This window comes from Leucopleurus acutus (genome assembly GCF_964270905.1).
Source record: "Leucopleurus acutus genome assembly, chromosome: 20".
Classification (NCBI taxonomy): Eukaryota; Metazoa; Chordata; class Mammalia; order Artiodactyla; family Delphinidae; genus Leucopleurus; species Leucopleurus acutus.
The window spans coordinates 18,827,258-18,839,787 of NC_139162.1; the positions used below are offsets into that span (position 1 = coordinate 18,827,258).

General features: G+C 47.2%; 1 protein-coding gene across 1 annotated transcript in view; it reads left to right on the plus strand.

The window, feature by feature from the left end:
• The window catches only part of RANBP10 (RAN binding protein 10), a 64,230-nt gene that overhangs the window by 722 nt on the left and 50,978 nt on the right, over nt 1-12,530 (plus strand). Inside the window, exon 2 of the mRNA XM_082862297.1 lies at nt 366-477. Within this exon, the coding sequence (XP_082718423.1) occupies nt 366-477 (112 nt within the window). The remainder of the gene's footprint in view (nt 1-365; nt 478-12,530) is intronic.

The following is a 12,530-nucleotide window of genomic DNA, read 5'->3' on the forward strand; positions in this document are numbered from 1 at the left end:
CTGCACTAAAGTTGTGGGGGCGTCTTCCAGGGCTGCCTCTTCCTCCCCTAGTCTTCCAAGTGGGCTGCCTGTATCTTGGAGAGTCTGCCAGCAGCACTAGGGAATCTCTCACATATGCACCCACATTGCATGTACCCTCCTGTGGTTTGAATGGCAGTGTCTCAGGCAGAGCTGCTATTCTCAGGAGGAGGTGAGCCAAAGGTGGGAGGTTTATGTGTTTGCTCAGTTGTTTTCTAATTATTCCTTGGACTATGCAAGGGCTTCCTCTGGCCATGGAGGGGTGAAGTTGCCATGGAGCAGAGAAGAATGAGGCTTCCATTTGCATTTCCTTCTGCTGAAATTTCTTCCTTGCCCTCTTCTATTAGGTCATGGCAAAAATCACAAAGATGCAGCCTCAGTGCGTGCCACCCACCCCATACCTGCTGCCTGTGGCATTTATTACTTTGAGGTGAAGATTGTCAGCAAAGGAAGAGATGGGTAAGCCCCTCCTGACCACATTCTTTCCCCCAACACTGAACTGTTCCCTGTGGTCAGAGTTTGAGGTCTCCTGGTTGACACCTGTGACTGGTGTGAGCTGCTGAGCTGCATTGGTCTGGGCTGCAAAGGGTTGAATAGCGGATACCTCTGTTACCTGGCTGTGGGCATGGCCTGGTCTAAGCAGCAGCTTTTGATGACAAATAGGTACATTTTATAGAGGAGGGGCTTCTCTTTAGTGATAGTGTAATGAGATACATCAACAGGTCAGGGAAACAAATAACAAGTTCACATTAACAAATCAGCGTCCAGAATGGAGTTCCCCCACTGTTGTGTGGTGTTTGTGACTTCCCTCCTTTCACACTCTTGCTGTATTCAAGGTTCCTTTTTATCGCATTTAGTCATGGTAGAGGCCCTTGTAGACTTCAAAGGGATAGTAGAGTCTTTGCAGCATTCATCAAAGCTGTGGCAGCCACTGGTCTGTCATCTTAGGGTAAACAGCATGCACATGGTCAGAATCAGATGAGCTTGCTACTCATAAACTTGTTTTTCAGTCCAGGGACTTGAACACCAGTTGGATCAGCTTTAGGAAGGTCCTCATTAAAGTCAGCATTAGGGAGGCTCCCTATTTTAGGGTGATCCAAGCAGATACAGGAAATCAGAGGGGAGATTTTTTCATTTTTCTTCCTTTTCTTCTCCTAGTCTCCCTTTTTTTCTGGCTGTTGTCACAAAGCAGGTGTTTAAGTTATGAAATAACATAATTTTAGCTGCTTTGGAAAGGTTTTCCTCATCAGACCTTAGGTCTGGTGTGGGTAGTTTGTGAACCCCACCAGCGACCTTCCTTCCAACCCTGATGTGTGTTCTTGAGCATTCAGAATACTTCCTCTCTCCTAGGGACTGTTCCTCTTGTGGTACATGCAAAATGCCTGGCCAAGGGGCTCTGCTGGGGGCAATACTGCTGGAATTGGAGCTTTGCCTGCTTCTTCAGTGAAGTTGTAACATCTGTGCCGGGCAGGGCTCTGTGGTTGTGGGTAGGTCATGGGGCTTTGATCTCCTTGTCTGTACTCTGGGGAGCTAGGCCAGCATCTAAGCTACCTGTAATCCCAGAATTCTATGATTCTGAAATTCTGATTGTGGCAAGCTATTGCATCTTTTACTTTTATCCCCATATAGAGCATTTACCGGTAAGAAGTTTATATTATTGGAGGGCTTTAAATCTTCTATTTTCCCTTTCCACCATCTGATAAAAGCACATGTATTTAATGTGTTTGAACTAGTGTGAATGAGAACAGCCTCTTAAAACAAAACAAACACTGCAAAAATAGTTACAGTATAGACTGAAATGTTGGTGCTGCAGTCTCATATTGCCAAAGAAATGGAGGGGCATTTCCTAAACTTGTAGGGAAGAAAATGGATTATTTTCTCCAGAGTCCTTAATCGTAGATAACAGCGAGCTAATAAAAGACAAGAACAGTTTTTGAGAAGGTCTCTACATTTCAGTTTAAATGTGGAGACCTGGGTTCCTTCACCTGGCTTTTAACATTTCAGTTATAAGTGGATCTTGCTGGAAAAGGCCCTGTATCTTGTTAGATTGCCTTACTATAGGTATTGCCTGCAAATCCAAAGAAAGTTGAGCATCTTTTCCCAACTTTCCCAGCATTTTTACATGAGGTAAATATAGCTGTTAAGCTGACCTGGAAATCTCAGTTTTAGAAAGGTCCCAGGTCATGTATGCTTGTGGTGGCCTGCTTCAGTTGGCCACTGTCAGAGGAAAGGTGTGTGAATGTCACCTATGGCCTCTTTATGTAATCCCTGAAAGCCTTCCCATGTGGCTAAGATATAGCCAGATGGGCCAGGTGTGGTTTTCAGGAGGCCAAGGGCAGTTCCAGGGCAGACAGTGATCAGCTTGTTTCCTGTTTCCCGTCAGTGTTGAAGGTGTTTGGTCCATGACCCAGGTGTTAACCGGTTATGTAGCTTTCCTGTATTATTTAGTTCCGTCCTCATGGCATCTCTGGAAAGGGGCTGGAGCAGATGATGATGTACCTGTTTTGTGGGTGAGCCCTGAGCCCCTGGGATGTTTGGTGACCTGCCCTGGCTGTGGGGCTTAGGGTGCAGTGGAGTAGCCTAACTTGTCAGATGCCCTCACCTGATCCCAGACACGTGTGTCCACGCTGCTGCTGCCTTTCTCTTTTGCATTCCTTCCCTGGGTAGAGTGAGGGAATGTCCAGTTGGATTCTTAGGAGATCACAGTGTTCTTAGGGGACAGAGCTGAAAGGTGCTTAGTGCTGAGTGGGCCCAGACTGACTTACGTGCTCTGCACTGGGCTTGACTGACTTACCATCCCATTGAATCTGTAAACTTGTTTTTCTGTAGATTTGAGTACAGGCTTCCTTTGTAAAAGGTGTTTATGAACCCAGTTGTCAGTGTCATTGTTTTCCCTAAAGGCCTTTGTTCTGACGATGTCTTTTGTAGCAGAACACACTAAGCTTGTCTAATTAGAAAGGTTTCATTTCAAGGGTTATACTGATTCATACCTTCTGTGTGCCAGGTGCATGCTAGGTACAGGGAGAACAACAGTAAAGCCTGCACAGGCCAGCCTTATCCTCAGAGAGCCTCTGGCCTATTCTGTAGCGAGTCCACTGAAAGGCTCTCTACAAGAGGAGGCAGAGCCTGGGTATGGTTTTGAGGGATGAGTAGGAGTTTCTCAGCAGGTGAGGCCTGTTGGGCCTAAAATGAGCCTGGTTGGTAACTGGCTTGACACCTGGGTGCTGGGCTTTCTGGGCACTCCTCAAATATAAGGGAGAGCTGGAGAAGGAGGGGTTATGTTTGAGCTAAGAGCAAGGCTTAGACTGATGGGCTTCAGCTGCATTTGCCGAGTCACCAGAGCTGGGAACCCCAGGAGCAGATCTGGTGGGGTGAGGAGACATCAGAGCCCTGCCACTGGTGCCAGGAGATAAGGGCATCTGGGTTGATCTTGTTAGGAAGCCAAGGAGGCCCTGAAACTGAGGGTCCCTGGGGAAATGACATGCTCAGGCAGAGTTCATGGACCTTTGGGTGTCTCCAGCTCTTAGTGATGACACATGGAGGGTGTGGCTGACTAGGCTGACAGATGCTCCAGTGTGACCCTCAAAATAGACTGTAACATCATCCCAGCAGCACCGGCGGTGGTGGCCTCCTGACATGTGATGAGTGGCTCTACCCAAGAACAGCAAGCCTGGGCTAGAGCACTGGATGGAGCTGCAGGGGTGGGATGCGGGCGCTCTCCTCTCCTCTGCATCTGGTGCTCAGGCCCAGGCCCTGTGGCCCTTTGGCCACAGCCAGCCTGCCTTTCCTTTCACATGCAGCCAGCTTCCTTTGGCCAGGCAGTAATGTGCTCATCCATTAATTCTCCACATGACAGCGAGGCACCCATTGTTTTGTCCCAGGCCCAGACCTGGGCCCCAGGAGCACAGGCCTGAGGCCTATCTAGAGAGGAGGCAGATAGGCCTGTGCACATGACCTCACAGGCTGGTGTAGGAAAAGCCCATCCATGGTGTGTGCTGTACCCAAGGGTGACCCAGAGGTTGGACTTCCTCCTGTACCTGAGAGTCTGGGGAAAGCTTCATATAAGAGGTGATGATGCTGAATCTGGAAGGGTAGGTTGGAGGGTTCCAGATGGACAAAGTGAGAAGCGACGCTCTAGACGAAAGGAACAGTGCATCAAAGACGTGGAAGACAGAGCATGAGTTAGGCAGGGGCCAGGTCATAAATACCTTATGTGCTTTGTCCAGAGAGCTTGGGCTTATCCTGAGGGCAGTAGCGATATACGAGGACTTTGGATCTGCCTGCACTTTTGTTATTTATTTATTTATTTACTTGGCTGCTTGGGGTCTCAGTTGGGGCATGCGGGATCTTTAGTTGTGGCGTGTGAGATCCAGTTCCCTTACCAGGGATCGAACCCAGGCCCCCTGCTTTGGGAGCACGGAGTCTCAACCACTGGACCACCAGGGAAGTCCCCTGCCTGCACTTTTGAGAATGGATAGGGGAGAAGAAACTCTGCTGGTTTGGTTCAGCCAGGCCCCTCTGGCTGAGATTCCTGTCCAGTGCAGGCCAGTGGCTTTATTTTTATTTTATTTTTAAGAATTATTTATTTATTCATTCATTCATTGGCTGCATTGGGTCTTCGTTGCTGCGTGTGGACTTTCTCTAGTTGCGGTGAGCAGGGGCTACTCTTTGTTGTCTCTTGTTGCAGAGCACGGGCTCTAGGCGCGTGGGCTTCAGTAGTTGTGGCTCGCGAGCTCTAGAGCGCAGGCTCAGTAGTTGTGGCACACGGGCTTCGTTGCTCCGCGGCATGTGGGATCTTCCCGGACCAGGGCTCGAACCCGTGTCCTCTTCATTGGCAGGTGGATTCTTAGCCACTGTGCCACCATGGAAGCCCTGGGCCAATGACTTTAGGTCCTTGACTCTGGGCATGGCTTTCCTATAGCAGTTGTCTCTTCTCTCTCTTGGTTGGCCTTTCTCCTATATGGTGGGATGCATAGGCAGGATGTTGAAGACTGGTAGCCAGAGTGGCTTCTCGGAGGTGAAAGGCCTCTGTGTGTGGCTGGTATTCTTTGGTACTCTGGTTTTGTTAAGTCCCATTTGAAAGACAACATTGTCCATGATTTTTCATGGAGACTCAGAGATCCACTCACCCAGTTAAGATCTTACCTGCCATGTTTCTGGTTTGCAGAGCTACTTGAGCACAGGCCCTCCAGTCTAGAGACAGCTTGTGGCTGGCCTCTCACCCTGGGAACCCCACTCCAGTCTCTGTGCATTGTACAGTGCTGTTGAGAAATTTGGTGCTCATCTGTGGACCTGGAGAAGGCCTGTCCTGCCAGCTCTGAGAAGTAGGTGCTGTCTTTGCCCAAGGCAGGTACAAACAGTGATCATGCCCTGTTCTCACTGACATCCCCCCAGTGCTCATGGCCTCAGGAGCAGATGCTGAGCTTTGGGCTGCATCTCTCCCTAGTAACACATTGCACTGTTTCTGGAGATGTGGTGTATTGGGGCTCTGGAGCAGCTTGGAGTGTTGTATTGCTTACCTATATTGGGGGTTAAAGCCCAGGTCTAGTTGGGTGGGTGTACTGAGGTGCAGCTCTGGCCTAGAGTGAGAGGACTGGAGTCCACATAGCATCCTCTTTTCTGGTAAGATCTGTTCCTGCCCTGAGCACATCTGGGCTTCCCTGAGACCTCCCTGCCCACTGTATGTCACCACCCAGGCTCCAACTTCGAGGTGAGAGTGAGGAGTATGGCTTCTTTCTTCATAAATGGGGACTTCCTTGGTCAAGGATCAGCCTCTAGAGAAATTCCTAAAATTCACTTCACGCCTACCCCTCCACCACCCCACCCGCATTATTTTTTGTTCTTGGGAATGTTTGGTCTTTTCTTTTCTTTTTGGGGGCCACACCGTGCAGCTTGCGGAATCTTAGTTCCCTGACCAGAGATCAAACCCGGGCCCCCTGCAGTGGAAGTGCAGAGTCCTAACCACCGGACCACCAGGGAATTCCCTGGTCTTTTCCCTAGATGAGTCACCAGGTAAGGGAGATTCCCTGTTAGAGGGGGAGCAGGGAGCTCATCAGAGTGGAGCACAGGAGGCTGGTCTCAGCAGCTCTGCATGGCAGGCACTGTGTGCCATCCTATTCTGGGACCATTGGGAGGGAATCAAGGGCCCAGAGTGGGTGGTCAGAGGTTAGAAGGAAGGGACTGATCACTAGGAGAGGGGTGGATAACACCGTGTCAGAATGTGCAAGGATGTTCCTCTGCCTCCCTAGAAATTTTGTTTAAAATCCACATAAAATGTCTTTCTAGCTCTAGGATCCTTGGTGTTCTGTTGTAATTGAATTGTGAGGTTGTGACTCTTGCTAGAAATGAGACAAGGGGACTTGGTGCTGGAACAGGGCCCAGCCCCCTGCCATGAAGGGGCCAGTGAAAGATGCTCTGGACTGTGTAGGGAAGCGGGGGAGGGGTAAGTCTTAGCATTCCTTGTACACTCTCTTCCTCTCCTACCTCTTGGACCTTAGAGATGGCCTGGGATTCAGGGAAGTTTAGGTTATGGATGACAAGTGTCAAGGCTCAAATAACCCCATTGTCCACTCAGCTTGCATGGCAAATGTTACGGATTGATAGTGGCATTCGTTCTTGTCCAGACAGAGCCCCAGATGTTTTCCCACTGCACAATGCACCAGGCAGCTGCTATCTTTTGGTCAGAGTTGCATCATGAGACAAAACCTACTTACTGGTCCTCAGGGCAGAGACAATTTAAGATGAGAAGAGGTGGAGAGAGGAGAAGGGCAGTTGTGCCCAGATGGTCCAAGGGTTCCACTTGTCTCTTCTAGAGGACATTGCCGAGGCAGAGCTGAACCAAGAGGAAAGAAGTAGAGGGGATGGTTTGCTGAGCAGAACTGGTTATAACCTGGTCTACAAAACCATGTGTCTGAAATTGGCATGGGCTATTTTATAGAATGCTCTCTTTTAATATCAACTGTTGTGCGAGGAGTTTATTGGTAGTTACATTTGCCTTGCCTTTTTTTTTTTTAATAAATTTATTTTTTTATTTTTAGCTGTGTTGGGTCTTCGTTTCTGTGTGAGGGCTTTCTCTAGTTGCTGCGAGTGGGGGCCACTCTTCATTGCGGTGCGCGGGCCTCTCACTATCGTGGCCTCTCTTGTTGCAGAGCACAGGCTCCGGATGCGCAGGCTCAGCAGCCATGGCTCACGGGCCCAGCCGCTCCATGGCATGTGGGATCTTCCCAGACCAGGGCTCGAACCCGTGTCCCCTGCAATGGCAGGCAGATTCTCAACCACTGCGCCACCAGGGAAGCCCAGCCTTGCCTTTTTTTTTTAACCAAAATGTATTTTTATTTTACCTATAATTTTCTTTTAAACTGTAAAGGAATACATTCGCTCTTGTAACACCTGACATGGTGTACATTTTAAAAATATCAATAGATAGCAGAAGGGACAGAGAGATGCAGGTTTAAACAAATCCAGGTTATTGCCATTATGTATGTTATATCATTTGAGACTAGTGCAGAAAACAGAAACGATTCCAGATATTTTAAGTAGGAAGGGGTTTATTACATGGAATTTGATGCTTTCAAAATCATTAGGACTTAGTTTCCATGTAATGGTAGGTTACTTGAATAAGACCCCGTGCTGAGAATAATGAAAGATGCTAAGTTACAAGCCAGCAAACTCAAGGCCAGTTTCTGGATGAACACCTGTAACTAGAGAACACCTGTAACTAATTAAGGGTAATATCTGAGTACCTAAGAGCATTTGCTGTGTCCACACTGAGCTCTGCTCCAGCTTTATAATTACACAGGGCCAGAGAGGTTAGGGTCCAAAGCTTACGGGATGTGGGGTCTGGTGGGAACCCTCTCACATTCAGGTGGGGTGCCAGTTGGTTATACCCTCTAGTTAAGGGCAGTGTCTTTGGTTTTGGAATGTGGTAAGCTCTGGAAATTTTCAAGGCTTGGTACCTGAGTTTCCCAGGAGATTCTTTAGGGAAGGAGCCAGAATGCAGGGTTGTGAATAACCTGCCTAGGGCCACCCATGGGGGCTGTTCCTCCCCTTCCTGTCTTGTGGACTCTCTGGGTGTTTTGATGGTGCTGGTGGTAGTGTATGCATGAGTGTCTCCAGACACACATTCAGAACCACCTTCCTCTCTGCAAGCATATCCTGTCTCATGGTCCCTTTGCCTTCAGGCTTGCTCTTTCTTGGATGGTACCGGGTTGGGTCCGTTCATCTAATACCCTTCCTCTCAGTGGGGGGGCCTGCACAGAATTGGGCTCAGTGCGTGACTGGGTGGCTTCCTGGTAGAGGGGCAGGGTTGGGGTGCAGCTGCTAGAGGAGCAGCTTGTACACAGTAGCTGGTGTCATGAAGGACTGTGGCTTTAAGCAGGCCCGTCAGACCAGGAAGTAAAATCCCCAGCATCAAATATTAGCCCTCGTTTCAGACCTAAATGTCAGTTGGTGTTTCTCCTGAAATGTCTCGCAGGGACCGTTTTGTAACCACGACCTCAGAGATCCCCTCTGTTGTGGAGGCTGTTGATTTCTTATCTGGGGCAGGTTCTGACAGAGACAAGATTGCCAGCCTTGCGAGCTGCAGCTTACGTGTTAGATGTTAAGAGGAAACTGTCCGATGAGATTCCAGTAGCTCCTTGGGGGGTCTGAGGCAGGGGACGGGGCAGTGGTGACTGGCCCTTTGACCTGAGAGGCTTGACGGCAGAGCTTACCTTCCTGCAGCCCCCGAGAGCCATCTCAGCCCTGAGGCTGAGGAGCTTGTCTCTTCTCTCCTCTTTGTCACTTCCTACCAGAGCTCTGTGGGCCTGGAGACGTTCAATTGATGGAACTTAAATTAAAAATGTTCAGGCAATTCCCTGGTGGTCCAGTGGTTAGGACTTGGCACTTTCACTGCCAGGGCCCTAGTTGGATCCCTGGTTGGGGAACTAAGATCCCGCAAGCCTTGTGGCACAGCCAAAAAAAAAAAAGTTCAGGTCCCATAATCATTGGCAACATTTGTTAAAAGTGTCTATGATCTTGCCAGTCCATAAAATCCACCTTCTCTCTAAGGAGAAATGGATGAAAAGTAAAAAGAGTTAGTTCTGTGTTCTTCACTCTTGTCATCTGCTGTGTGCTTATGGTGAGGGACTTCTTTCTTCTGGCCCTGACCTGAGGTCAGGATACTCCGATGCTTTCCACTGAGCTCTGCCAAGCCCTACTTGTCTTGTCCGGAAAAGCCAGATGAGGCTAATGCTGGCCTGCAGGGCCATAGGGGTGTTTTTGGTGACACTGTGTGTGTGTGTGTGTGTGTGTGTGTGTGTGTGTGCGTGTGCGTGTATGTATGGTAAAATAAATATAAAACGTACCATTTTAGCCATTTATAAAAAATAAATTTATTTACTTTTGGCTGCGTTGGATCTCTGTTGCTGTGTGCGGGCTTTCTCTAGTTGTGGTGAGCGGGGGCTACTCTTCGTTGCGGTGCGCAGGCTTCTAATTGCGGTGGCTTCTCTTGCTGCGGAGCACAGGCTCTAGGTGCGAGGGCTTCAGTAGTTGTGGCACGTGGGCTTAGTTGCTCTGTGGCACGTGGGATCTTCCTGGACCAGGGATTGAACCCGTGTCCCCTGCACTGGCAGGCAGATTCTTAACCACTGCGCCGCCAGGGAAGGTGACCATCTTTTCAGTTCTTTTGAGTGTACACTTAAAAATTGCTTGATTAGCGTTCCATGGCGGTCCAGTGGTTGGGGCTCTGTGCTTCCACTGCAGGGGGCCCGGGTTAGATCCCTGTTCAGGGAACTAGGATCCAGAAGCCCCGTGGTATGACCAAAAAAAAAAAAGAATTGCTTGATTGTTCCATGTTTAACTTTTTGAGGAATCACCAAACGATTTTCCAAAGCAGCTATACAATTTTATATCCCCACCAGCAATGTGTGACGTTTCTAATTTCTCTACATCCTCACCAACAACTTATTTCCTTTTTTCTTCCTCCCTCCCTTCCTCATCCTAGGTGTGAATTAGTATCTCATTTTGGTTTTGGTTTGCAGTTCCTAATGACTAGTAACGTTGAGCATCTTTTCATGTATTTATTGGCCATTTTTATATCTTCTTTGGCGATACAAATGTCTATTCAAGTCCTTTGGCTATTTTATAATTGAGTTGTTTGTCTTTTTTTTGTTGAGTTGTAGGAATTCTATATATATTTTGAATAGTAGATCCTTATAGGATATAAGAATTGGAAATATGTTCTCCCATTCTCTAGGTTGTCTTTTCACTTTTTTTTTTTTTTTTTTTTTGCCTCGCTGGGCAGCCTGTGGCTTCTCAGTTCCCTGACCAGGGATCAAACCCGTGCCCCCTGCGGTGGGAGTGTGGAGTCTTAACCACTGTACCACCAGGGAATTCCCTCTTTTCACTTTCTTGATAATGACCTTTGATGCATAAAAGTTTTAATTTTGATGAAGTCCAGTTCATCTATTTTTTTCTTTTGGTGCTCATGCTTTTGGTATCATATCTAGGAATCCATGGCCTAAACCAAGGTCATGAATCTTTTCCCCTATGTTATCTTCTAAGAGTTTTATGGTTTTAGCTCTTGTATTATGATCATTGATCCGTTTTGAGTTAATTTTTATATAAGGTATGAAGTAGAAATCCAGTTGTCCCAGCACCAATTGTTGAAGAGACTATTCTTTCCCCATTGAATGGACTTAGCATCCTTGTTGAAAGTAATTCAGCTGTATAAATTTATTTCTGGACTTTTACTTCTATTCTGATAGTCTATATGTCTACCTATGCCAGTACCACACTGTTTTGATTACTGTAGTTTTATAGTAAGTTTTGAAATTGGGAAGTATGAATCCTTTAACTTTGTTCTTTCTTCAAGATTGTTTTAGCTACTTGGGATCCCTTGCAAGTCTATATGGATTTTGAGGACTGACTTTTCCATTTCTACAAAAAAGACTGTTGGAATTTTTGTAGGGATTGTGTTGAATCTGTAAATCAATTTAGAGTATATTAACAATACTCTCCATCTTAATAATATTAAGCTTTCCAGTCCATGAACATGGGATGTCTTTCCATTTATTTTTGTCTTCTTTAATTTCTTTTAGCAATGTTTTATAATTTTTTGTATACAAACCTTTTATCTTCTTGGTTAAATTTATTCCTAAGGGTTTTTCTTGTTTGTTTCTTTGTTTTGATGCTGTTGTAAATGGAATTGTTTTCTTAATTTTCTCCTTCGATTGTTCAGTGTTAGTATATTGAAACTGCTTCTTGTGTGTTGATTTTGCATCCTGCGACTTTGCTATTTATTAGGTCTAGTAAGCTTTCTGTGTATTGTTTGGGACTTTCTATATATAGGATTATCTAGATATAGGATCATGTCATCTGCAAATAGAGATAGTTTTACTTATTCCTTTCCAATTTTTATGCTTTTTATTTCTTTTTCTTGTCTAATCGGTCTGAGTAGAACTTCCAGTACAGTGTTGAATAGCAGTGGTGAAAGGTGGACATCCTTGTATTGTTCCTCATCTTAGGGTAAAAGCTTTCAGTCTTTCACCATTGGGTATGTTGGCTGTGAGTTTTTCGTAAATGCCCTTTATCATGTTGAGGAAGTTCCCTTTTGTTCCTAGTTTTCTGAGTGTTTTTATCATGAAGGGATGCTGGATTTTTCAAAAGCTTTTTCTGTCAATTGAGATGATCGTGTGGTTTTCTTTTTCCTTCTTTATGTTAATGTGGTTTATTATATTGATTGATTTTATTTTTTTCCTTTGGCTGCATTGGGTCTTCATTGCTGTGTGTGGGCTGTGCGGTGAGCGGGGGCTACTCTTCGTTGCGGTACGTGGGCTTCTCATTACAGTGGCTTCTCTTGTCGCGTAGCACGGGCTCTAGGCACGCAGGCTTCAGTAGTTGCAGCACGTGGGCTCAGTAGTTGTGGCACGCGGGCCCTAGAGCACACTGGCTTCAGTAGTTGTGACGCATGGGCTCAGTAGTTGCGATGCGTGGGCTCTAGGGCACGCGGGCTTCAATAGTTGTGGCTTGCGGCCCCTAGAGCACAGGCTCAGTAGTTGTGGCGCATGGGCTTAAGTTGTTCCGCAGCACGTGGGATCTTCTTGGACCAGGGCTCGAACCCACGTCCCCTGCCTTGGCAGGCGGATTCTTTTTTGTTTTTTTTTTGCAGTACGTGGGCCTCTCACCAATGTGGCCTCTCCTGCCGCGGAGCACAGGCTCCGGACGCGCAGGCTCAGCGGCCATGGCTCACGGGCCCAGCCGCTCTGCGGCATGTGGGATCTTCCCAGACCGGGGCACGAACCTGTGTCCCCTGCATCGGCAGGCGAACTCTCAACCACTGCGCCACCAGGGAAGCCCCAGGCGCATTCTTAACCACTGAGCCACCAGGGAAGTGCCTTGATTGATTTTCTTATGTTAAATTGCCCTTGATTTCCTGGCATAAATCTCACTTGGTGGTGATATTAATCCTTTTAATGATGTTGAATTTGGTTTGCTATAGTTTTGTTGAGGATTTGTGCATCTCTCTTCAGAAG